General features: G+C 41.7%; 1 protein-coding gene across 3 annotated transcripts in view; it reads left to right on the plus strand.

The window, feature by feature from the left end:
• The first annotated feature begins 7,374 nt into the window (after positions 1 to 7,374).
• Positions 7,375 to 26,375, plus strand: part of dcdc2 (doublecortin domain containing 2) — a 216,555-nt gene continuing 197,554 nt past the window's right edge. For all 3 annotated transcript variants that reach the window (XM_043719166.2, XM_043719167.2, XM_087978604.1), the window contains exons 1-2: positions 7,375 to 7,770; positions 16,955 to 17,006. In XM_043719166.2, the coding sequence (XP_043575101.2) occupies positions 7,484 to 7,770; positions 16,955 to 17,006 (339 nt within the window). In that variant the 5' untranslated portion in view covers positions 7,375 to 7,483. The remainder of the gene's footprint in view (positions 7,771 to 16,954; positions 17,007 to 26,375) is intronic.

The following is a 26,375-nucleotide window of genomic DNA, read 5'->3' on the forward strand; positions in this document are numbered from 1 at the left end:
ACAGCAGATGGGGCGAATGGGATCAAAAGTTATGTGGAGAAAGCAGGATTAGGCTATTGAGTTGGACGATCAGCCATGATCATGATGAATGGTGGAGCGGGCTCGAATGTCTGAATGGCCTCATCCTACTCCTATCTTCCATGTTTCTATGTAACATTGTATCCAGAATTTAATGTGTAAAGGAATCTGTCTCCATACATATTTTCTGGACCAAGTTGGACCTGAATCTGGGCTTTTGGCTCAATGATAGGGTCACTACCACTACACTACTAGAATCCTTATTCTGTAGCCACAGATATTTTCTGATCAACCTACTCAGCGATGTCATGACACACCTCTGGAGAGGTGGGACTCAAACCTGGACCTCCTAGCTCAATGACAGGGACACGTCTATTGCGCCACAACAGCCCAAACTCTGTGGCCACATCAATCCATCATTAATAGCCTGCAGCTGCAGTGATCAACAATCACTGAAGCTTTAATCAGGGGTCTGTTTATACCATCTTATATTCTGAAAATATAATTACATACCATTTGAATGAATTCATAATAAGCCACCTTGGTACAGAGATCAGCAATTAATTGAAATTTCTGATTGACCTACATTTAAATTGCAACAACTGAACAAAACAGCAATTTAAATTAATATAATTCTGTAATTTTAAGGCCCTACTGGCCATGTTCCAGTTGATAATTAATTATGATTGGAGCCACCATTGATTCACAAAGGACTATAGAGATTTTCCCGAATCAACTTGTTAACATATTGTTACACCTCTGGAGCAGATAAGACTGATGCCGGTCCCCCTTTCTCTCGTGGATCTGGGGTGGAGGGTGCTGCACGCAGCGGTCCCCTGCAACCGCAGATTGCGGTGGTTCACGGACGCCCAGCCCAACTGTTTGTTCTGTGGTGCTGTGAAATCTGTGGACCATGTATATATTGGGTGTGGGCACTCTCTTTTTGATTTTCTTAAAAACCTCCTCCTCTGCTTTTGGTTGCACTTCAGTCCCACGCTCCTGGTCTTTGAACACCCGGTATGGAGGGGGGAGGGCAGGCCTGAAGACCTCCTCGTGGGTCTGCTCCTGGGTCTGGCCAAACTGGCCATAAATAGGTCGAGCAAGCAGGCCATGGAGGGGGCCTGCCCCTCTTCCGCGGTTACGTTAGAGCCGGATCTCTCTGGAGAAGGAAGCACGCAATGTCCACCCAAGCCTGGAGTTGGTCCGGGAGAGGTGGGCACTGCAGGGAGTGGAGTGCACTATTTCCCACTCCAACTCTATTTTGATTTAATCCCTGCCCCCACTTCACCGTTTGATCACACAGCATTGCCCTTTGCTGAGAAGGGCACTGCTTGTCACAGGCCACTCGGGTGTTCCTTTGCTTCCTGGTGGTGGAAACTGAATAAAGATTTGTTCACCTTGTGTCTCTCACTGTGTCGCACACCTGCACACACACAATATGGGGGAAAAAATAAGCACTACCGCAGTTAGGCTGTGGTGTGGGGGGAAAAAAGAAAGCGGAAAAAGGAATTGGAGTGTCAGACATCCTGTTCACTCTGAGAAAAAAAAGAAGAAAAAAAGAAAAAGACTTATACCGGGTGTCCTGGCTCAGAGGAAGAGATACTACCATTGTGCCACAAGAGGCTTTCATGGCAGACTTCATATTTAGACCAATCTAAATGCAAATTTAGACAAATAAGTTTACAAAACTAATCATCTACAAGGCAATTTGAGCACATTTTCCCAATTGCACGACCAGTAGAAAACTTTGAAGTCAAAGAAGCCACAAAAATTTGTGCCTCACATGCAAACTTCCCCCTCAAAATTAAAATATCTTTAAAAGATGCTTATTTATTCTTTTTTAATCATACAGCCAGTCAATTAAGAGTATTAATGTAATGGTGAATCAAAATTTCATTTATGTCAATACTCTGCCATTCAGAATAAAGTCTGAGAACATAACTTTATCAAAAATATCATTGTATACTTGATCTCAAATTCCAATTAGTTATAACTTAAAATTGAGTTTTTTTTAGCATTAATAAACCTTAAATGAATTTAAATAAAGTAAGTTTAATTTTATGCTTGAAATAATTATAGCACAACCTATTGTCTGCCAACATTTCTGAGATTTGCTGACAAAAGCAGTGATGAGATTAACAATATTATATTCAGACCAGAGCTTTATGCATGTAATTAATCACATTGCCATTGTTGCAATATCTCAACTAGAGTAGTATAACAGCTTTATTATATGTTATTCATGTTCTGTCCTTGAAGATTTTAAATGGCTCTTTTTTCTGAAAATTAAAATATAAATATCATTTTATTGGGACACATTGGAATGCTAACCAATGTTAATCATGTGGCTATTAAGGACAGCGATTAGGCCACTTTTGGAATATTGCTTGCAATTCTGGTCTCCCTCCTATTGATAGGATGTTGTGAAACTTGAAAGGGTTCAGAAAAGATTTACAAGGATGTTGCCAGGATTGATGGACTTGAGCTATAGGGAGAGGTTGAATAGGCTGGGGCTGTTGTCCCTCGAGTGTCGGAAGCTGAAGGGTGACCTTATGGAGGTTTATAAAATCATGAGGGGCATGGATAGGATAAATAGACAAAGTCTCTCAGCAGGGGTGCAGAGGGCATAGGTTTAAGGTGAGAGGGGAAAGATATTAAAGAGATCTAAGGGGCAACTGTTTCTTGCAAAGGGTGGTCTGTGTATGGAATGAGCTGCCAGAGGAAGTGGTGGAGGCTAGTACAATTGCAACATTTAAAAGGCATCTGGATGGATATATGAACAGGAAGGGTTTGGAGGGATATGAGCCGGGTGCTGGCAAATGGGACTAGATTGGGTTGAGATATCTGGTCGGTATGGACAAGTTGGACTGAAGTGCCATGCTGTATATCTCAATGAGTTTATAACTCTAAGACAGGAGTTGAACAGTGATAAAGTAACGTAATACATGGTGACTAATATCATAATGTAATATTCTTTCCGAATACTTAGACAAGAGTATCAATCAATAAAATCATGAATGTTGGAGTTATTGCTATATAACCTCAATGGTGTCTCAAGCATTTACTGCATCTAATGCATATTATATATCTTCTACACATAACAAACCCATTTTCCCTAGCATGGAGAAAACGGATGAGTAGGACTGGCAACAGCATTTGCCAGGGCAGGACACAGTCTATGATCATTCCTGCTGAATCTTAGTTGCAGTCAGGAAGAATGAAGACATCTTCCTGTCTTCCCAAAACATGCATCCACATATGTAATAATTTGGGCCACATCTCTTGCCCTCTACCATTTTATAACTTCCATGGACATTTATTGCTGTTGTCTTGCATTACAGGTCAGTGCTGAAGTGGAATAAGCCTTTTATTTTCTCTATCACATCAAGTTGCTAGTGTGCCACCAAGCATCTCTCTTTGTAAAAGTGTAGTGTGTGTGTATACTGTTATCTGCCCCACTGTCTGTATCAACAATTCCCAAGAAAGAAGAGTAAGTGTGGGTTACGGTCAGGAGTCAACATTGGATCATACAACTGCCTGATCCAGTGCTGGATAAGTGCAAATTGAGGTGGGGAAGGGATGCTGGAAAAATAATGAGATGTTTTTCCATCTCATTCTCACTGCCAGGGAATTTTCAGAAGTAGGTTATCTGTATACTCCAAGTAGGCAGCCAGGCATGAATGTGTTTACACATTCCAATAGGCTGTTAGTGTCCTTATGAATTCTAACACTATCCTCCTCAATGCTTTCAAATTTTGTGTTGGCTGCAAATTTTGAAATTAGATTGGGTTCCCTATAGTGTGGACAAGTCCATGTTGATTCTCTGAAGAGTAACCCATCCAGACCCATTTCCCTCTGACTAATTCACCTAACACTATGAGCAATTTAATCTGGCCAATATACCGAACCTGCATAATTTTAGACTGTTGGAGGAAACCCACACAGACACGGGGAGGATGTGTAAACTCCACACAGACAGTCACCCCAGGCTGGAATTGAACCCAGGATCCTGGTGCTGTGAGGCAGCAGTGCTAACCACTGAGCCACCTAAAAGTCCATGGGGTGTTTTTGTGACAGGAAACTGAGGCTCTTGATTTTTGTGGCATACGTAGATGATTTAGATTTGAATATAGGGTCAATCAGTAAGTTTGTGAAATGACATTAAAATTTGGTGGGGTGATAAATAGCAAGGAGGATAGCCTTAGGTTACACGAGGATGTAGATGAGCTGGTGAGAAGGTCTGATCAGTGCTAATTGGAATTCAATCCAGACAAGTGTGTGGTGTTGCACGTGGGCAGGCAAGGGAATATGTGATGAATGGTAGAACCCTGGGAAGCATTGAGGATCACAGGGACCTTCGTGTGCATGTCCATCAGTCTAGTTAAGTGGCTAAGAAGGTAAATGGGTACGTGCCTTTATTAGGTACATCATAGAGTTTAAGAGCAGGGAGGTTATGCTGTAACTTTATAAATTATTGATTGGGTCACAGCTACAGTATTGTGTACAGTTCTGAAATCCACATGATAGGAGGGATGTGATATGACTAGAGACATTGAAGAGGAGATTTACCAGGACATTGTTTGTGCTGGAGAGTTTTATTTATGATGAGAGATCAAATAGACTAGAGTTTTTTTGTATTCATTCACAGGATGTGGGCCAACATTTATTTGAACCTGACTTCCCAGATCATTACCAGGATCTATGATTAATTGTTCAGCGATAGCCATTAAGCCTTTGCATCCCCGTGATTTCCATGGAGCTGGGGATACTGAGTAAGGACACAAAAGAGTTTCTTTTATCATAATTGGCTAGGCTAACATTTATTGCGCATCCCTAATTACCCAGAGGGTCTTTAAAAGTCAACCACATTGCTGTGGGTCTGGAGTCACAAGGAGGCCAGACCAGGTAAAGATAGCAATTTCCTTCTCTAAATGACATTAATGAACCAGACACCAAAATTGGAGGTGTAGTGGACAGCGAAGAGGGTTACCTCGGATTACAACAGGATCTTGACCAGATGGGCCAATGGGCTGAGAAGTGTCAGATAGAGTTTAATTCAGATGAATGCGAGGTGCTGCATTTTGGGAAGCAAATCTTAGCAGGACTTATACACTTAATGGTAAGGTCCTAAAGAGTATTGCTGAACAAAGAGACCTTGGAGTGCAGGTTCATAGCTCCTTGAAAGTGGAGTCGCAGGTAGATAGGATAGTGAAGAAGGCGTTTGGTATGCTATCCTTTATGGGTCAGAGTATTGAGTACAGTGAGATCATGTCGCGGCTGTTCAGGACATTGGTTAGGCCACTGTTGGAATATTGCGTGCAATTCTGGTCACCTTCCTATCAGAAAGATGTTGTGAAACTTGAAAGGGTTCAGAAAAGATTTGCAAGGATTGGATGTTTTGAGCTACAGGGAGAGGCTGAACAGGCTGGGGCTGTTTTCCCTGGAGCATTGGAGGCTGAGGGGTGACCTTATAGAGGTTTACAAAATTATGAGGGGCATGGATAGGGTAAATAGACAAAGTATTTTCCCTAGGGTCGGGGAGTCAAGAACTAGAGGGCATAGGTTTAGGGTGAGACGGGAAAGATATAAAATAGACCTACGGCGCAACTTTTTCACACAGAGGGTGGTACGTGTATGGAATGAACTGCCAGAGGATCTGGTGGAGGCTGGTACAATTGCAACATTTAAGAGGCATTTGGATGGGTATATGAATAGGAAGGGATTGGAGGGATATGGGCCGGGTGCTGGCAGATGGGACTAGATTGGGTTGGGATATCTGGTCGGCATGGACAGGTTGGACTGAAAGGTCTGTTTCCATGCTGTACATCTCTATGACTCTATGAATCTAAATTGTATCATATTTTGCATCCAAATATCGTCACAATGAAGCAGAGTGGTAGCAGAGACAAAAAGAACAGGAAGCAAATCCTGTTCTCAGGATTCCATGACACTCAGTTCTGCTATAACATGGTAGTTCCATTCTCATGCAATCTCGTGTTATACGAAAATCACACCATAGCTGTACTGTTTAATTTAATGGAGCTAGAACCATGTTATAACCAATACATGCTTTAAAAGTTTGCATTATAGAAATCGCGTGATAGTGAATTCACATTAAGAAACATTATAACAGAACGATCTGTACTTGGTGGGACATCCTGCCTTTGGTCTTGTGCATGAAGATCTATGACTAAGAATCAGTCTGTCTAGTCACATGGAGGTCCAATGCAGGACCACATGCCCTTGAGTAGAACCAATCCTTGAATAGCAAGATTGCTGATGATAGTTTAAATGATGAGCAGAGGAACTCTAAAATGTTCGTGGCACTGCACCATGTGGACCTTAGCAGGCTAACACAGTACTGATTCCTATTTGAGATACTTAAGGCAGATGGTTTCAGGATGCAAGATACAAGTAAACATTTTCCTAATCAACCTGTTCAGAGATGTTATTAATACATCCTTGGAGCAGGTGGGACTTGAACCAGGAGAAAGTAAGGACTGCAGATACTGGAGATCGGCATCGAAAGTGAGGTCAAGAATAGGGTAGTGCTGTGTGGTGCTGGGGAAGCACAGTAGGTCAGGCAGTATCCGATGAGCAGGAGAATCAATGTTTTGGGCATAAGCCCTTCATCAGGAATGAGGCTTGTGAACCACAGTGATAGAGAGATAAATGGGAGGGGGAGGGTCTGGTGAGGAGGTAGCTGAGAGTGTGATAGGTAGATGAAGGTGGGGGTAATGGTGATAGGTCAGAGAGGAGGGTGGAATGGATAGGTGGGAAGGAAGATGAACAGGGAGGACAAATCATGAGGGTGGTGCCGAGTTAGAATGTTGTATCTGGGATAAGGTGGGGGGACAGGAAATGAGGAAACGGGTGAAGTCCACATTAATCTTGTGTGGTTGGAGGGTCTCAAGGCGGAAGATGAGGTGTTCCTCCTCCAAGTGTCGGGTGATTGGGGTTTGGCAATGGAGGAGGCCCAGCACCTGCATGTCCTTGACGGGGTGGGAGGGGGAGTTCCAGAAATGGGGACATTACCACTGCACCCACAAGTGCCCTCACACACAATGGAACTCAGCAACTGTCATCTGAGTCACAAGGCTGGGGGCGTGGCCGAAAGGGGTGAGATATACGCGGAGGCGGGGCCTCGGGTGTGGGCGCGACCCCACTGTGAAAGGGCGTGGTCTCGGGTGAGGGGCGGAGCCAATTCTCAAACACACGTGCGCCTGGTTCGTGCCCCGCCCATCTGACAGTTGCCTTAGAAACCATGGAACGCATACACAGTTTCCCGGGATACGGCAGCATGTTACAGTTTAAAGCTGCTACCTGCAGTGGCTACAGTTGCCATCCAACGGTGTGTTGACTCAAGGCAACCCGAGGAATTTGGAGGCGGGATACTCAATTCCAAATGTAAAAGTTTACTTTATTTAAATGTAAATAATTCGTTTTATTTAATTTCTCCGGTGTCATGGCAACGACCAAGCCGACTTTCCTGGCGCAGCCAGCGGTGAAGTGCGTGCGGGTTTACCGCAACGGGGACCCCTTTTACGCCGGTCGAAAGTTCGTGATCAACGAGCGCCAGATCTCGACCTTTGAAGCCTTCTTGAAGGAGGTGACCAACGGTTTGGAGGCACCATTCGGGGCCGTCCGCAACATTTATACCCCGCAGCAGGGTCACCGTGTGTACCAGCTGGAGGAATTGGATACCGGCAAGCAATACGTAGCAGGAGGCCAGGAGAGGTTTAAAAAACTCGAGTGAGTGAGCATCAATAATATCTTATTATTAATGCAAATTATATACAGCCAGTTAAATATGACTGCAAATTAACAATATAGGTGAAACATAAATGTTTAAATAGTTATACATCCATCCATCCATGTAATTATCGTACAGTCTTCGGTGACCGCACAATTTTGAAAATAATTTTTAACAACCTGTTTTGCGTGCAAGCATGAGTTTATTTGGCAAATTTTCAGAAATACACAGTGATTTACAGAACTCCAGGTGCACGCAGAAAAAGACCCGATAAAGTTTATTTTTGTTAAAGTGTAAAATCACATCAAAAACATAAACATAAAGTGATGAACTTCATTCGTCCGGTCACTGCCTGCACTGTAGCTGGCATCTATTAGAAATGCCGAAAATGTTAAATGTTATTTAATCATACAAATAGGGAAAACCCAGTTACAAATATTAACTAACTTTTAAAAGCAGTCTACTCTGTCTCAGAATTACTGGATTCAAATAACCTGACCAGCTTAAAACGTTAAACTTTTGCTGTGTTGTTTACATTGTTTCAGTGCAAAATGAATTTTGAATATTCAGAAAGTATATTGTTATAAAGAACTTTCTATATTTTTCCCACGAGTACAATGTGTACATTCATTAATATTTAATGAAGACACCATTGTTACAAAGTTACACTTGTTCTGAGTTCGTAACATGCATCCTTTTCCCGCTTGACAGATGTGAAGATAATATACGTGGGTATATCAAAATCAATGTTCTCACTCCACGGAATGCTACAGCATCTATTAACGTATATTATGAATAAGTTATTCATTGCTATGATATTTAATCAACCTCACTGCCAAGAAAAGTTTATATTTTCTTAATTGTAAAATGAATGAAAAGTTTTATGTTTCGGTATATTTTTCCCCACAAAAAATCTAGCGAAATCGACTGTTAATGGAATGATGATAAATATAATTATTGTCTGTCCTTTGTATTTCAAAATTAATTAATTTTGATATTTTTTTTCCTGGAAATATTTCAAATGAAACATCCTAAAATAATTTTTTCTTCAGAAACATTTAAGGCTCAGAACCAGTTCTTTATTGATTGGTTGTGTAGCGTTGATGTAAGTTGGTTTCAGTTTTGTATCAATGTAAGCTGTGTAGTGTAATTTGGATGTGAACCAATTGTAGGTGCATTTGTAATCTTTCTGTCTCAAATATGGTGCAACAGGTGAGAAGCATTTTTGTCTTTGAAATTTTATAGAATTAATGTTTAACCTTAATGTAAATTAACATTAATGTAACCTTAATGCACTGACTGCATCACTCCTTCCATTAAGTTGCACTTGGATACCATTGTGTGCAAATTGGTTTATATTAGGATACTAAGATATGCATGCATGCTTTCTTTGGCTGGCAAGTAAGGTAAAACTGTAGTCGAGCTGCAGAGTAGTACCTGCAGTATGGCAAAGCATTTGGAAGGATCAAAGTAACAGGGAACAAGAGAAAAAAAACCTCACTGACCTTCCTGCCCAGCGCACTTTTTGAAGACTAATCACTTTAACTTCTGTTCTACCCTGCCCACCCCTGCCCTCTTGCTTTTGGTAAGTTGAACAACAATCATTCCCTTTTAACATTTCCCTCTGGAAAGCCCTTCTACTCATAGGAAAGACCCTGTCTATTCCTTGTTTTATTTTGATAGAATGTTTAACTTCACAGCTTTGAAACTCAGCTTATCAGTTCCAATCCTTTAGTTCTTAAGAGTACTGCAGGACTCCAAACGTTAAGTGATTTCACTGTCCACAGATGCTCCCACACTTGCTGTGTTTTACCAACACTTCCTGTTTCTTTTGCCATACATTTGCTGTTATTTGAATCTCTCAGCTTGGTGATACAGTCTAACAAACCAATGTTAGCCTCTCCCCTACTGCTCTGGTGTCTAAACTTCTTTTCCAATGCCTCAAAGTGTTCCACTTCTCTTGACAATCCCTGCCATCCTGCGAGTCGCATCCAGAGGTTCTTTTATAGCTTTCCTCCTGTACAGTGTGAGACCTAGCCCTTCTCATATAATTTGAGTTGTTTTTTAAAAATATATTTTTAATTGAAAAAAAAAGAATTTTTTGGATATTACAACAAATACAAAATTCAAAACAATACAAAAAAACCCAGCTAATTACATAAATAATAACAATAACTAATAACTAATGAATAAATCATGCTAGTAATAGTAATAATAATACAGCTCAATGAAACAAAGCAATAGCCCTCAACCATTGAGACCATAAATTTATACATATTCATGTGTTTGTAGTTCCTCTCCTCTGGATATCAGACTCCTTAAACAGAATCTCTGTGGCTATATAAAGGTCCTTATTAGTATGGCAGATAAATCTGTACCCAAGTAGTTGAAAAAGGGCCACCAATGTCTTATAAAAATTCTCAGTTTTATGGTGCACTATATCTGTAAGAAAGTCCAGAGGCATGTGTTCCATGACTAGCTTATGCCAGCCCGACAATCCTGGGGGGGTTCAGAAACCCACACTAACAGAATGTTCTTTATTGTACAAAAAGTGAGGATACTGAAACACTTTTCTTTTGTGTGTGCGTCTAATGGAAGTGGATTAACAAGGCCAAGAAGAGGAGATACTGGGTTCAACTCTGCCTCTGACCCCAAGACCCTCTCTCTTTTGCCACCACAGTGCTCCAGTATGCCTCTAGTTTATGGCAGGAGCAGAGACAATGAGTGAGCGTACCTATACTCACTTTGCATATAGGACACTCTCACATTAAATTTTGAAAGGCAGTCTGGAGCTAAGACCCTTTGCAGAATTTTCAATTGCAAGGCATGTGTCCTGTTGCAAATTGAGATCCTTGTTGCATTTTCCCAGATATCCTCCCATATTTAGAAGAGATCTCAACATTTAACTCCCTCTCCCACACCTTACACGCTTGTCTGAGGGACCCTTTCCCAATAGGTGATAGAGATTGCTGACAGAAAGTGTGCTCTCAGCTCCCTCTTCTCCATCTCAGATCTATAAGAATCAGTTAGAAGTGTGTGTTTTTTTTGACTGAAATTTCTAATTTGAAAAAAATAGAAGAGGTGCCTACTGGGCAGCTTGTATTTCCAAGCCAACTGGTCAAAAGACATCAATATATCCCCCTGGAGTAAGTCACCCAGGCAAGAACTACTCCTAGCTGCCCATAGTTTAAACCCGAATCCATCATCCCTTGCTGAAAATCCGGCATACCAATTATGGGTGTAAAAAAAAATGATGTTTTGGCAATATTGCCCTTACTCTGATGCATTGCCCTCAATGCTTTAACAGTATTAATAACTATTGGGCTATGGCAATATTCCTTAACTGTTCTCATTTTGTCCAAGAACAGCAAGCTCATAAGGGGGCATCTTGCTTCAGATGCTTCAATGTCTAACCATAGTGAGTGAGGGTCACTATAATAAAAATGAGCTTAATTGCTAGTTTTTGAGATCTGGGAGGTCCACACCTCCCAGTCTGTGGGGTAACTGCAGTTTAGTTAGTTTAATAAGGGTTTGCTTGTGATACCAGATAAAGGAACTGAACCAGCCATTCAGCCTTCTAAATATTTGCTTCGTAGAAAGCAGAGGAAACATTCACTTAGGATATAGCAGGCGGGGGAGAATGTCATTTTAACGAGGGCTATCTGATCTAGTCAAGAGATTGGATGTGCCTCCCATCTTCGAAGGTCTTGTTTGATTCTGTCGAATAAGTGGTCAAAATTGGTTTTAAATAGCCTTTTTAAAGGCTAGAGTAATGAGTATACCTAAGTAGGGAAAGCCCTTCTGTAACCATTTAAAGGGAAATAGAGATTCGTCCTCTGGACCAGGCATTTTCAGGAGACGACCCATGGGCATGGCCTCTGACTTCGCAACATTGATCTTGTAACCCGAAAAGCCACCAAACGAATTAATGTATTGTATCAAATGTAGCACCAAAACTGTTGGGTTTGATAAAAAGACAAGAATGTCATCTGCATAAAATGCAATCTTTTGTGACTTCGTCCCCACTTCTGGAGCAGAATTATTGGGATCGTAATGTATTGCCTCTGCCAACGGTTCAATCACCAATGTGAAAAGCAATGGTGATAGAGGACAGTCCTGTCGACTGCCTCTAAGAATATTGAAATTGCTTGATCGCACACCATGAGTGAGAACCACGGCAAGAGGGTCACTATACAAAACCGTTACCCATCTGATAAAGACCTAGCCCAAGCCAAACTGCTTTAAAGTATAAAAAAGATATGGCCACTCGACCTGGTCAAATGCCTTCTCTGCATCTAGAGAGATCACTAATCCCTGTACTGATCGTTGTTGACATACTTGAATTATATTAAGTAACCTCTTGACATTATTTGATGATCTACAACCTTTTATAAAACCCGTTTGAGGCAGCGGGCCGTGGAGGAGGTCATTAGGGCCGACTGCCTGCCCCTCTTCTGTGGTTACGTTAGGGCCCGGGTGACTCTGGAGAAGGAGCACGCGGTGTCCACCAACACCCTGGAGTTGTTCAGAGAGAAATGGGTGCCGCAGGGAGTGGAGTGCATTATTTCCCCCTCCAACTCTATTTTGATTTGATCCCTGCCCTCCTCTTCACTGTTTGATCATACAGCATTGCCCTTTGATGTGAAGGGCACTGCTTGTCACTGGCCACTTGGTGTTTCCTTTCTTCCTGGTGGTGTAAACTGAATAAAGATTTGTTCACCTTGTGTCTTTCACTGTGGAAGAAATCAAAAAACAAACCCGTTAGATCCTCCTTCATCATGGAAGGCAGCATAGTTTCTAATCTTAGTGTAAGGGTCTTGGAATTTTGAAATCTGCATTCAGGGGTGAGATGGGCCTATAGGAAGCACAGTCCTCCAGGGCATTCCCTCTTTTTTAAGGGTAAAAGAGATTAGATTAGATTAGATTAGATTCCCTACAGTGAGGATCTTTGCCTCTCAAAGATGGCGGGAGGAGGCCCCGACTCTGTGAGTCATTAAACACACTAAGCATCGGTCCTGACAGTATACTTGTAAATTCCTTATAAAACACACTGGGAAGTCCATCAGGAACCTTTCCATTCTGAAGGTGCCTCACTGCCTCCTGCATCTCTTGAACTGACAATGGGGCATTAAGGAGACACCCTTGCTCAGGGGTCACACCTAGGAGATCCAAATTCTTAAAAAAAGACTCCATCCCAGCCCACCCATCCTCACAATTTTCAGACAGGTATAATTCGGAGTAAGATTTCTGAAATGCTGTGTTAATCCTTTTAGAATAATGGATTACATTTCCAGTATCTTCCCTAATTGAGGTAATGGCTTGGGGAGCATTTCTTTTCCTGGCAAGATATGCTAAGTACTTGCCCGGCTTATCCCCATGCTCAAAGAACCTTTGTTTGGAAATGTAAGCTCCCTCTTAGCTGTCTATGTGAGCATGGAGTTCAGTGTGCACTGAAGTGCTGTGATCCTCCACAGTTTAGCCAACGAGGACCAATGAAAGTTTGTCTTTTCAGCTGCCTTCAGACGCGTTTCAAGCAAGCATTATTGATCACCCCTTTTGACGTTTCTAACTGGCTGAATAGGAAATAACTAACTCCCTTTAGCTTTAGCAGCTTCCCAGAGAATGACTGGATTAATGGACAAGCCTGAATTAATGTCTTAAAAAATCCTCTGAATTCAGTAGAAAAGAATTCAGTAAACTTGCTATCCTTAAGGATGGAGGGATCATAGTACCATAGTATTGTTACTCTTGACCATTAGATACAGTGGAGCCTGATCACACATAGTGATATTGCCAATTGTACATGACACCACCGAGCCCAAATGCACTGCGAAAGTCCAAAAGAAATCAATCCTGGTATGACATTTGTGCGGATTCGAGAAAAATGTAAAATCTCTGCTGGTAGGGTGAAGGTGCCTCCAAACATCTACCAATCCTAGTTCAACATGCAAATCCCTTAATTGCTTAGATCGTGAAGAAGATATTAGGGGGTCTTTGAGCAATCTGTCTACCGTAGGATCTATTAGACAATTAAAATCCCCTCTCTGGTAATATGATGAGATGGGAGGTTAACCAATTTAGAAAGTGCTTCTATCAAGAACTTGAGGGGGTAGGCCGGGGACAATAAACATTTAAGATCCTGTATTCTTCCCCATTTATCAAAGCTTTAAGGATTACCAATCTCCTGTGTGTGTCTTTAATACATTCTAACAACTTAAATGGGAGATTCTTCCCAACAAGAATGGCCACTCCCCTACCCCTAGTGTTGAAGGATGAGAAATAAACTCGGTCTTTGGGTTTCAGATGCTCTGCATCATCTAGATATGTTTCTGGTAATAAGGCAATATCCACTCTCTCCCTTTTTAAGACTGGAAAGTACCTTCTTCCTCTTGACTGGCGTGTGACTCCCCTTTAATGTTCCAGGTACACCACTTGAACACATCTTTTGCCATAATCTTCTATAGCATCATTTAGACTCCAGAGAGGAAGAACTCGAACTGTGAATCACTGAGCTTCAGTACACTTGAGTACTGGATCCCAAGCTCTCTCAATCCCTTCTTGATGCCATCATAGGACCTCCTTTTCCGGATCACTGCCACTGAAAGGTCTTGGAAAATACGACCCTGGAAACCTCGCACATCCACAACTGTGGATCCTTCCCTACAGCTCTAGAAGCTTCCATGACTCTCTTTGTCTTTTTAATGATGGAACCATATCAGGACTGAGCGAAGGTGCTGGTCCATTCTGGCCTCCATGCTGCAACCCGGTGGGCTCTGTCAGTCTTTATCCTTCCCTTTTCAGCCTCCAAACTAAGGAATTCCGGGAACCAATTCTCAAAGAATTCCACTGGCCACTCACCTTCTACCCCCTCTGGCATGCCAACAACACAAAGAATGTTTCTTCTGCTCCTGTTCTCAAGGTCATTCACCAGATCCAGCAAACCAGGGACCTGTGTTTCCAGGGCATTAATCCGACTCTTCGATGAAGCAGCCTCTGCTTCACTGCTGTGACCTGACGTTTGAGCTCATCAGTCCTTTTCCCCAGGTCTTCCAGCTGCTGTTCATGTGTTTGCAGTGTAACAGAGACCGGGGGCAGCTTTTCCTCAATTTTTTTTCTTCATTCTGCTTCCCCAGCACCTTGCAAGATTTGGTGAGTTCCTCAAGCAAGGCCAGGTGTGTAAGCAAGCCCTCCACCTCGTTGAATTGAGCCCCAGCCCTGGCACTGGGCAAACTCCCTCCTTTCTTCTGCATTCTCCTGTAGCAAAAACAAAAGTGAGCAAACATTTCAGGTTCTGTAGCTCTTTTACTGTTTCTTGTTGCTCGCAGTAAAGTGGATGGGACGGGTTCTAGCTCTGTCCTGCTAATGTTGTGGCGCGGACCCCAGCAATGCGAACCCCCCTAGGTCACCACCATCTTGGATCCCATAATTTGAATTGTTATCTGATATGGTAATTATTCAAATACTAAGCTTCCACTTTGCTGTTCTGTTGACTTTGGTTTACTCAGGACAAAATTAACTTTGAATTCCTAAGATGAAACTACTCTGATGTTTATCGTTATTGGTTACTGATCTACATTTTAATTTTTCTACATGGTAGAACATTGTTAAAATATGAAAATTCTTCATTCTACTTGTTCATGTTACATTAAGAAAATGTAGTATTGTTGGCAGTGTGGTTAACTCTGTATTTGACCTAATTTCATGGCAAAGAATAATCACACATTATGATCATTCCTCAATAAAAATCAAGAGGCATCAATGTGTGTTTTTTGGCTTTCTACAAAATGAAAACCTCAATGTTGGGAAATTTGAAAGGATTCAGGAAAGATTTACATGGATCTTGCCAGGGTTGGAGAATTTGAGCTATAGGGAGAGGCTGAACAGGCTGGTGCTGTTTTCCCTGGAGCGTTGGAGGATGAGGGGTGACCTTATAGAGGTTTATAAAATCATGAGAGGCATGAATAGGATAAATAGACAAGGTCTTTTCCCTGGGGTGGGTGAGTCCAGAACTAGAGGGCATAGGTTTAGGCTGAGAGAGGAAAGATATAAAAGAGACCTAAGGGGTAACTGTTTCCACGCAGAGGGTGGAACATGTATGGAATGAGCTGCCAGAGGAAGTGCTGGAGGCTGGTACAATTGCAACATTTAAGAGGCATTTGATGGGTATATGAATAGGAAGGGTTTGGAGGGATATGGGCCAGGTGCTGGCAGGTGGGACTAGATTAGGCTGGGATGACTGGTTGGCATGGGCGGGTTGGACCGAAGGGTCTGTTTCTGTGCTGTACATCTCTGACTCTGTCTGTGCAAAGTCTTCCCACATGTTTCAAAGCAGGATTGAATATATAGGCCTGTACAGGATTGACATATTCACAAGTTTCCCCTTAACTTTGCCATACATGGCCAATTTATAACAGTTGTCTTGATTTGAGATCTGATCATTTCTGACAATGTCCTCTATTCCTGACCACACATATATTTTTCATTTTCTTTTCATCCTCATTTATTTCCACATCTGCTGCCAAGTCATTTACAATTGCACTTTCAAACTGCTAATTGCTTTGAGAACCAATGCAAGGATCCTCTTGACGTCCCCCTCGTTCTGTTCAAGATTGTTTAGTGGCCTCTGCTGTTTGTCATCACCTCCCGCACCACTCACCCCATCCTCCTTCGAGTTAAAATTCCATTCTTTGTGTTCAAATCTGTTTTTATCATGTCTGTTTAGCAACTCCCAGATTTCTCTTTCTCTAATTATTTCTGCTCCCTTAACCTCACTATTGTTGACTGTGCCTTCTTCCTCCTTAATCCCAGACTTTGGAATTCTCCTAAGGCTCTCCTTAAAAGGAGACCACTGACCAAGCATTATGTCCACCTGTCCTAAACGCTTCCTCCTTTGGCTAGGAATCCATTTTTAAGATATTGCCTCTGTCTCTATGAAATATCTGTCTATGGTAAAGGTATAATTATAAATGCAAAGGTTCATTAAGGCTCTTTTTCACTCTTTGGCTTTTTACTTTTTTCTGCTTTCTTGATTTCTTTTCAGTCATCTTATGGTCTAGAGTTGCAAGAATTACAAACTTGAAACAAATGTTTACAAAGATTACCACGAGGCTGTTTTTTGAATTTTAAAATTAATTTTGGTCAAGGAACTGAAGATAGTCAAGTAATTACATATTTTCTCTTCAGCTATATTCAGATAGGAATAAAGAAAAAAAAGCCGTTACCAAAGGATGTCCAGGTATGTCCTAAAAATATATTGCAGTTTACTTTTGATGCATTTCACTTGTCACTGTTAATTTTAAACTTAGTGTTAAATACATATTGTTGAATTCAATTTTTTTTAAAAGTCAATATTTGCTGTAAAGCATGTGGTTAATTTCTGTGAATAAAACGTTTTTGTTCTTTGTAAATCTCTCTCTTTTATCATTATTTAATGACTCCTGCAGATCATTTACAAAGAATTGGGATCAAAACAATTATCTACATTACAAAAGCTAATGAACTGTTGTTTCAGGGAAATCAGTCTATCTTGCTACAGATGACAATGTCTGTAACCTGTGGTATGGTTGTAAACTGCTATTGAATAAAGTTAAAAATCACACAACATCAGGTTATAGTCCAACAAGTTTAATTGGAAGCACACTAGCTTTCGGAGCGACGCTCCTTCATCAGGTGGTAGTGGAGGACACAATCCTAACACACAGAATTTATAGCAAAAATTTACAGTGTGATGTAACTGAAATTATACATTGAAAAATACCTTGATTGTCTGTTGAGTCTTTCATCTGTTCGAATACCATGATAGCTTCATGATTTGCTTCCAATTAAATCTGTTGGACTATAACCTGGTGTTGTGTGATTTTTAACATGGTAGTTTCACTTCTTTCATGTGTAAATCACAAAACCTTTTTTGTTCTCTGTCTATGCCACGATGTTTAGTTTGATTCTAATCTAAAAAGTGAGATAACAGAGTTTTACATGAATTCAAGTACTCTGTGGGAGTACTCTGCAAGTACAAATTCACCCCACAAAACATATGTGCATGTGGGTCTTTGTCTGTGTGTGTGTAGAGTGTTTTAAGTCTGTGAGGGGGTGCATGTGTAAGTGTGGGAGTGTGTGTGTGTCTGGGGTGGGGGTTGAGTGTCTGTGAGAGAGAGTGTATATGTGTGTGCATGAGTGTAGAGTGATCTAAGTCCCTGAGAGGATGCCTGTGTGAGTTTTGGAGTGTGTGTGTCTGTAAGGGTGTGTGTGAGTGACTGTGTGCATGTCTGTGTTTTTGTGTGTGTGTGTGTGTGTGTAGGAGTATCTGTGTCTGTGTATAGTGCAATGGTGGTCACCTGTAATGTGACATGAACCCAAGGTCCTGGTTGAGGCCCTCCCTATGGGTACCAAACTCTCAGCTATCGGTCTCTGCTCGGGCTCTTTTCGCTGCTGCCTGTCCTGGAGTCCGCCTTGGAGGATGGTCACCCGAAGATCCGAGGTTGAATGTCCAGGACCACTGAAGTGTTCCCCAACTGGGAGGGAACATTCCTGTCTGTTGATTGTTGTGCGGTGCTCATTCATCCGTTGTCGTAGCCTTTGCTCGGTTTCTCCAATGTACCATGCCTCAGGGCATCCTTACCTGCAACGTATAAGATAGACAACATTGGCAGAGTCACATGAGTACCTGCCATGTACAAGGTGAGAGGTGTCCCCACATGTAATGGTGGTTAATATGTCCACACTCTGACACATCTTGCAGCGCCTACCGTGACAGGGTTGTATGGAGTTGTCCTGAGAGCCGGCAGCTTGCTATGAAGAATGATCTGTTTGAGGTTTGGCGGTTGTTTAAAGGCAAGTAGTGGAGGTGTGGGGAAGGTCTTGGTGAGGTGCTCATTCTCATTGATAATGTGTTGCAGGTCATGAAGAACATGGCGTAGTTTTTCAGCTCCTGGGAAATACTGAACAACGAAGGGTACCCTGTCGGTTACTGCGTGTGCCTATCCCCTGAGGAAGTCATTACGGTTCCTTGCTGTGGCACGTCAGAACACCATTACAGACACACACACTCCCACACTCACACAGGCATCCTCTCAGAGACTTAGACCACTCTACACTCATGCACACACATATACATACATTCTCTTTCACAAACACTCACAACCCCCCCACCCCAGACACGCACACACTCCCACACTCACACATGCACGCCCTCACAGACTTAAGACACTTTACACTCACTACACACACACACATACACTCTCTCTCACACTCACAATCCCAAACCCAGACAGACAGACATACACAAAGACCTACATGCACACATAGATATTTTGTGGGGTGAATTTGTACTTTCAGAGTTACATTGTACTTTGCTCAAAAACTGCATGAATTCCTGTAAAACTCTGTTATCTCACTTTTTAAATTAGAATCAAACTAAACATCATGGCATAGACAGAGAACACAGGGGGCTAACACCTTCAACATATTGTCTAGCTATCAGCCATTGTTACAGCTAAGCTGAGAATGCAATTTTTAAAAAAAAGGTTTTGAGATTTACACATGAAAGAAGTGAAACTATCATGGTATTTGAACAGATGAAAGACTCAACAGACAATCAAGGTATTTTTCAATGTATAATTTCAGTTACATCACACCGTAAATTTTTGCTATAAATTCTGTGCATTAGGATGGTGTCCTCCACTATCACCTGATGAAGGAGCGTCGCTCCGAAAGCTAGTGTGCTTCGAATTAAACCTGTTGGATTATAACCTGGTGTAGTGTGATTTTTAACTTTGTACACCCCAGTCCAACACCGGCATCTTCAAATCATTCTATTGAATAGCAATTATAAAACTGCAGGGTGTGTGTTGTAGTGTCTATACACTGTAGGTCATAGGCTGGAGGTTTGACAAAGAGTGTGACAGCAAATTGGGACTCTTGCAAAAGCTGCTGTAAAATCCTGTGGAATGACTGTAATTACCTGGAGTTATTTATGCAAAATAAACACGAGAAACGTTTAGGCAAAAGCAAAAAAATTGACAGCAATTTGTCAGCAACTAAGGAAAAAGACAAGTGAATACATGAAGTAATGACTTTTTGAGATCTGGAACTTAATAAGAACATGATAAAGTTTATCTACTTGACACAAAAGCCTATTTACAATGTAGTCTAATTTTATCTCCCCTGGCAAAAGATGTAACCTTAAGAAACATTGAGTTTTATTTAACATTGAATAAATTCAGAAAAAACTAATTCATCTTAGGTGTGCAAAACTGGCAGCGAATTCAATCGAGGAAAGTTATCCAATTAGAGTCATGGATATGCAGCACGGTAACATCTGGTCCCATTTGCCAGCATTTGGTCCCTATCCCTCTGAACCCGTCCTATTCATATACCCATCCAGATGCCTTTTATATGTTATAATTGTACTAGTCTTCCTCTAGCAGCTCATTTTGTACATGCACGACCCTCTGCGTGAAAAAGTTGCCCCTTATGTCCCATTTTTTATCTTTCCCCTCTCATCGTAAAACTATGCCCTCTAGTTTTGGACTCCCCCATCCTGGGGAATAGACCTTGTCTATTTAACCTATCCATGCCCCTCATGATTTTATAAACCTCTATAAGGTCACCCCTCAGCCTCCGACACTCCAAGGAAAACAGCCCCAGTCCATTCAGCCTCTCCGTATAGCTCAAACTCTCCAACCTTGTAAATCTTGTCTGAACCCTTTCAAGTTTCACAACATCCTTCTGATAGCAGGGAGACCAGGATTGCACATAATTCCAACGTGGCCTAACCAATATCCTGTACAGTAGCTACATGATGTTCCAACTCCTCTACTCAATGTGCTGATCAATAAAAGCAAGCACACCAAATGCCTTCTTCACTATCCGATGGACCTGTGACATCGCTTTCAAGGGAGCATGAACCTGCATTCCAAAGTCTCTTTGTGTGAGATAACAAGAATAGCAAACTCCATCTGCTACTCTTGACCCATTGGTCCATCTGATCAAGATCCTGTTGTACTCTGAGGTAACCTTTGCTGGCTACTACACCTCCAATTTTGGTGTAACCTGCGAACTTACTAACCATACCCCCTATTTTCACTTCCAAATCATTTATATAAATAACAAAAAGCAGTGGACCCAACACCGATCTTCGTGGCACACCACTGGTCACAGGCCGCCAGTCTGAACAATCTTCCACCACCACCCTCTGTCTTCTACCTTCGAGCCAGTTTCTGTATCCAAATAGCTAGTTCTCCTGTATTCCATGTGGCCTAACCTTGCGAACCAATCTACCACGAGGAACCTTGTCAAACACCTTATTGAAGTCCATATAGATCACATCCACCATCTTGCCCTCATCAATCCTCTTTGTTACTACTTTAAAAAGCTCATTCAAATTCATGAGACATGATTTCCCATGCACAAAACCATGTTTACCATTCCTAATCAGTCCTTGCCTTTCTAAAGACATGTAAATCCTGTCTCTCAGAATTCCTTCTAACAATTTGCCCACCACCCATGACAGGCTCACTGGACTATATTTCCCTGGCTTTTCTTTACCACCTTTCTTAATTACTGGCACCACATTAACTAACCTCCAGTCTTCTGGCACCTCACCTGTGGCTTCCAATAATACAAATATCTCTGTAAGGGGCCTAGCCATCACTTCCCTAGCTTCCCACAGAGTACTGTGGTATACCTGATTACATCCTGGGGAATCATACACCTTTATGCATTTTAAGACTCCAGCACCACCACCTCTATGATATGGACATTTTTCTAGATGTTGCTGTTTATTTCCCCACTTTCTCTGTCTTCCATATCCTTCGCCATAGTAAACACTGATGCAAAATACTTTTTTAATATCTCCCCTATCTCTTGCATCTCCACACGTAGTGGGCCTTGCTGATCTTTAGGGCGCCCTATTCTCTCCCTAGTTACCCTTTTTTCCCCGAATGTATTGGTGGAATCCCTTTAGATTCTCCTTAACCCAATTTGCCAAAGCTATATCCTATCCCATTTTTGCCTTCCTGATTTCCCTCTTAAGTATACTCCTACTGCTTTTATCCTCTTCATGGAAGTCACTCAATTCCTGCTGTCTCTACCTGACATTTGTTTCCTTCTTATTCTTGACCAAAACCTCAATTTCTCTAGTCACCCAGCATTCCCTACATGTATTGGTTTTGCCCTTCACCCTATCAGAAACATGCTGTCTCTGGACTCTCATTATCTCATTTTTGAAGGCTTCCTATTTTCCAGCTGTCCCTGTACCTGTGGACATCCGCCCCCATTCAACCTTTGAAAGTTCTTGCCTAATACCATTGAGATTAGCCTTCCTCCAATTTAGCATTTTAACTTTTAGATTGGGTCCATCCTTTTCTATCACTATTTTAAAACTAACAGGATTATGGTCACTGGCCCCAAAGTGCTTCCCCCACTGACACCTCAGTCACCTGCCCTGCCTTATTTTCCAAGAGTAGGTCAAATTTTGTACCTTCTCTAGTAGGTACATCCACATACTGAGTCAGAATTTTCTTGTACACACTTAACAAATTTCTGTCCATCCAAGCCCTTGACACGATAACAGTCCCAGTGTGTGTTTGGTAGGTTAAAATCCCCTACCATAACCATTCTATTATTATTCTTACAGGTAACCAGAAGTATTCCCAGGAGTATCCTCTCTAAGTACAATTTAATGTTATCCCCTTCTGTCTTGCCAAATTCACCCCCCTCCCTTTTCAATCCTTCCTATATATAGCATCTATGCCCTGGAACATTAAGCTGCCAGTCCTGTCTCTCCTTGAGCAATGTTTCTGTAATTGCAATGATATCCCAGTCCCATGTTCCTAACCACGCCCTGAGTTCATCTGCCTTACCTGTTACGTTTAAATCCAAGAAAAAACAAATTTGAATATTCTCTTAATCGCAAGAGGCTTAGAACTATGGGAATGCAAAATAATTCAGTAAACATGCATAATGCAATTTTCAGTTTTGGGTACTGGGAGAAACTATACTTTAGGTATTCAGACCCATCTCATGAAGGGCCATGAAGATGGTATAGCTCAAATTCATCAGAATGATATCTAGTTTAGGACATTGGCATGATTAAGTGTTGATCCAACCGAAACATTAAGAATGATTGAGAGGATTTAGGGAAGGCATTCCAGAATTTTTATTCAGTGACACTGAAGGAGCAGCAATATATTTCCAAATCAGGATCGTGAGAGTCTTGGAAGAGAACTTGCAGGCGGTGGTATTCTCCTTCATTTGCTGCTCTTATCCTTCTACATGGTGGTGATTGTGGGTTTGGAAGGTGTTGATTCATGAAATTTGATGTGTTTGCAACAGTGTTAAGTGTTCATTTACTATCATTTCAAATGGTTAATCCAACAATCTGGAGACCTGAAAATCTGGGCAAATGTATCAAAGCATTACACTGAGCCATACAGGAGGTATTGGCTAGAAACCTGGTCAAACAAGTGAATTTTAATGAAGATCTCAAAAGAGAAAGGTGGGATGAAATAATATAGGGAGGGATTTCAAGAGCTAAGAGCCTAGTTAATTGATGGCCAGCTACTACTGGGAAACCATTATAATGGCAATATAAAAGAGCCCAGCGTAGAAGGAGCACCAATAGCTCAGAGTTTGGAACAGGAAGGACAAGGTCATGGAGATCAAAGTTTGTGAGAAGATTTGTAGCTCGGGTGCTCGTTGCTGTGGTTCTGTTCGCCGAGCTGGAAGTTTTTGTTGCAAACGTTTCGTCCCCTGTCAGCTGAAACTGACAACCGGAAGCGGCAGGGACAGGCCACTATAAATGCCGGAGGGAACACCACAGAAGCGCTTCACAGGAGGCTCCCAAGCACTGAGGATGTCACCTAGACAGGGGATGAAACGTTTGCAACAAAAACTTCCAGCTCGGCGAACAGAACCACAGCAAGGTCATGGAGAGATTTGAAAAAGACTGTGGATTCATGTCAAAACATTGGTTTTGACTTAGATGGCACAGTGGTGTATGGTTAGCACTGCTGGGTCACAACACCAGGTTTGCTTCCAGCATTGGGCGACTGTCTGTGGAATTTGCATGTTCTCCCCAGGTAGGCATGGGTTTCCTCCAGGTGCTCCGGTTTCTCACCATGTTCTGGTTTCATGCCACAGTCCAAAGATGTGCTGGTTAGATGGATTGGCCATCGAAAAAGTCGGGTTATAGTTTTAGGGTGGGAGGCTGGCTATTGGTGGGATGCTCTTCGAAGGGTCAGTGCAGACTTGACGGGCGAAATGGTCTCTTTCCGTGCTGTAGGGGTTCCATATCCATGAGCCATTGTAAGAGCCGGTGCAAGTGGAGTAGTGCATTATAAGTCCCATACCGATTTGAATGTTGTGAATCGTCTGCTGTGTTGCTGTAGATAAGACAATCACTTGCATATAAAGAAGGAGTTAGTTGCTTAGTGTTGTATACCAGCCATCCTTTCAAACCGTTTAAAGCCATTGCTCACTGAAATTGAATTGTGCACTGTCTCTAGAGGACAGGCTGCTCCTTCAGATCAGTACAGATTCTTATACTACTGTCCTCTGTTATTGTTCCTGTTTCTGCAATGCTCCATAATAGACTGGAAAATGCTTCTCACAATAAATATCAAATACTGCAGAGCATTCAATATAACTATATATCACTGCTAGTCACAGTAAACATGAAATAATATACCAGTACTAAATCACTACTTAAAAATAGACACCAGACTGTTTCACCAAAAACAATATCTGGAATCTTGATATGCGATAGCAGAGAATTGCTGGCTAGGTCCCAAACCCTCAGCTAACAGGAATTTTCTATTATAAGAGGCAGATTTATTTATGAAATGTGAGTAAAGCCTATAAGGTGCAGAGTTTAAAACTGCTGTTTGAGGTTCTCTGTTTACCTGAGGAAAAGAAGAAAGCTTCAATAAATGGTTCTGTTTTGTTGCTCTAAAACATGGCTGTGGAGAAGATTACTCAAAAGGCAGTTCAACATTCATAACCATGGTGTAATTATTACAGAGGAAGGGATCCTATAATCAACCTTGCGTGTCTACAGACCTGATACCCAGATTCAGCTTTCTGTAGATCATCTATTTTACACAGAATCATGTCACACACCTCCTAATCTACATGGAGGTTTGCTTTGTGTTAGGTGAAGATCTCAAGTAGTCAAAACTACTTTGAATCAATCTTTTTTTAAAAAACCACTGCAGAATCTGCATCTAATCGCAACTTGAGAAGGTGGCTTAGCACTTTATATTGAAGTAAACAGGTTGATGGTGAGTTGGAAACTCCTTGGGCAAATTTGTGGGATTTGTACATTTATTTTACAAAAAAAAGAACATTGGAAAATGCAGTTTTTACAGATTTAGCATGGAGTCTCATGCTAACAGGAATGATGACTGTCTTTCATACAGAATTGTGCCACCGTGTGTTCTAAACTTAACCCCTTTACTACCTAGAAGGACAAGGGCAGTAGATGCATGAGAACATCATCACTACCTGCAAGTTCTGCTCCAAACACATACCATCCTGACACTAGAACTATACTGCTGATCCTTCACTGTCACTGGGTCAAAATCTTGGAACTTCCTCCCCTAATGCATTGTGGGTGTATCTACATCATGTAGACTGCATCTCGAGGCAGCTGACCACCACCATAGTGTTGGGCAATAAAAATTGGCCTTGACAGTAAAGCCTACATTGTGTCAATGTATTATTGTAAAAAAGAGAACAGACTTAGGAGTGCAGATATTTCGGAGGATAGTGCAGAAAAAGTTGTGGAGATCAGGAGGGGCAAGACTGTGGAAAGACTTGTAAACCAGGTGGAGAATTTTAAAATTGAGACATTGTGACCAGCAGCTAATGTAGGTCAACAAGCACAGACCGGGATGATGGATGGAGTGATACTTCTGGTGTGTAATCCTTATGAAGGGAATACACCCAAAGTTTTATCATGTGTTGCAAGTAAATTTAAATATTTCCCTATATTTTACAATGTTGAGCTCTTTCCAATTTAAACTTTATTTCCAATCCAAACCTTCTTTATTTCCAATTGTAACTGCTCATCTTTGTGAGAACTCGATGGGTTGAAAGTATTTTCAAAACCTGTCTTGCACAATTGTGTTTGATCTACAGTTCACCATCATTCCTACTTTTATTGGAACATTTCTACTTGGTAGGTACACTCCTAACTGGAATTCATTATTGGCTCATTATTCATTTACATGTCCCTGCATCATACAAATGGAGAGATATACAACATGGAAACAGACCCTTTGGTCCACCTTGTCCATGCTGACCAGATATCCTAACACAATCTAGTCCCATTTGCCAGCACTTGGCCCAATTCCCTCTAAACCCTTCCGATTCACATACTGATCCAGATGCCATTTAAATGCGGTATTGTACCAGCCTCCACCACTTTGGCAGCTCATTCCATACGCGCACCACCCTCTATGTGAAAAAGTTGCCACTTAGGTCCCTTTATAACTTCTCCTAAAACTATGCCCTCTAGTTTTGGACTGTCCCACTCTCAGGAAAAGACTTTGTCTATTTATCCTATCCATGCCCCTCATGATTGTATAAACCTCTATAAGGTCAC

Source organism: Chiloscyllium plagiosum, unplaced genomic scaffold (assembly GCF_037043375.1).
Source record: "Chiloscyllium plagiosum isolate Xiang-an unplaced genomic scaffold, Cpla_swu_hap1 HiC_scaffold_34, whole genome shotgun sequence".
Lineage (NCBI taxonomy): Eukaryota > Metazoa > Chordata > Chondrichthyes > Orectolobiformes > Hemiscylliidae > Chiloscyllium > Chiloscyllium plagiosum.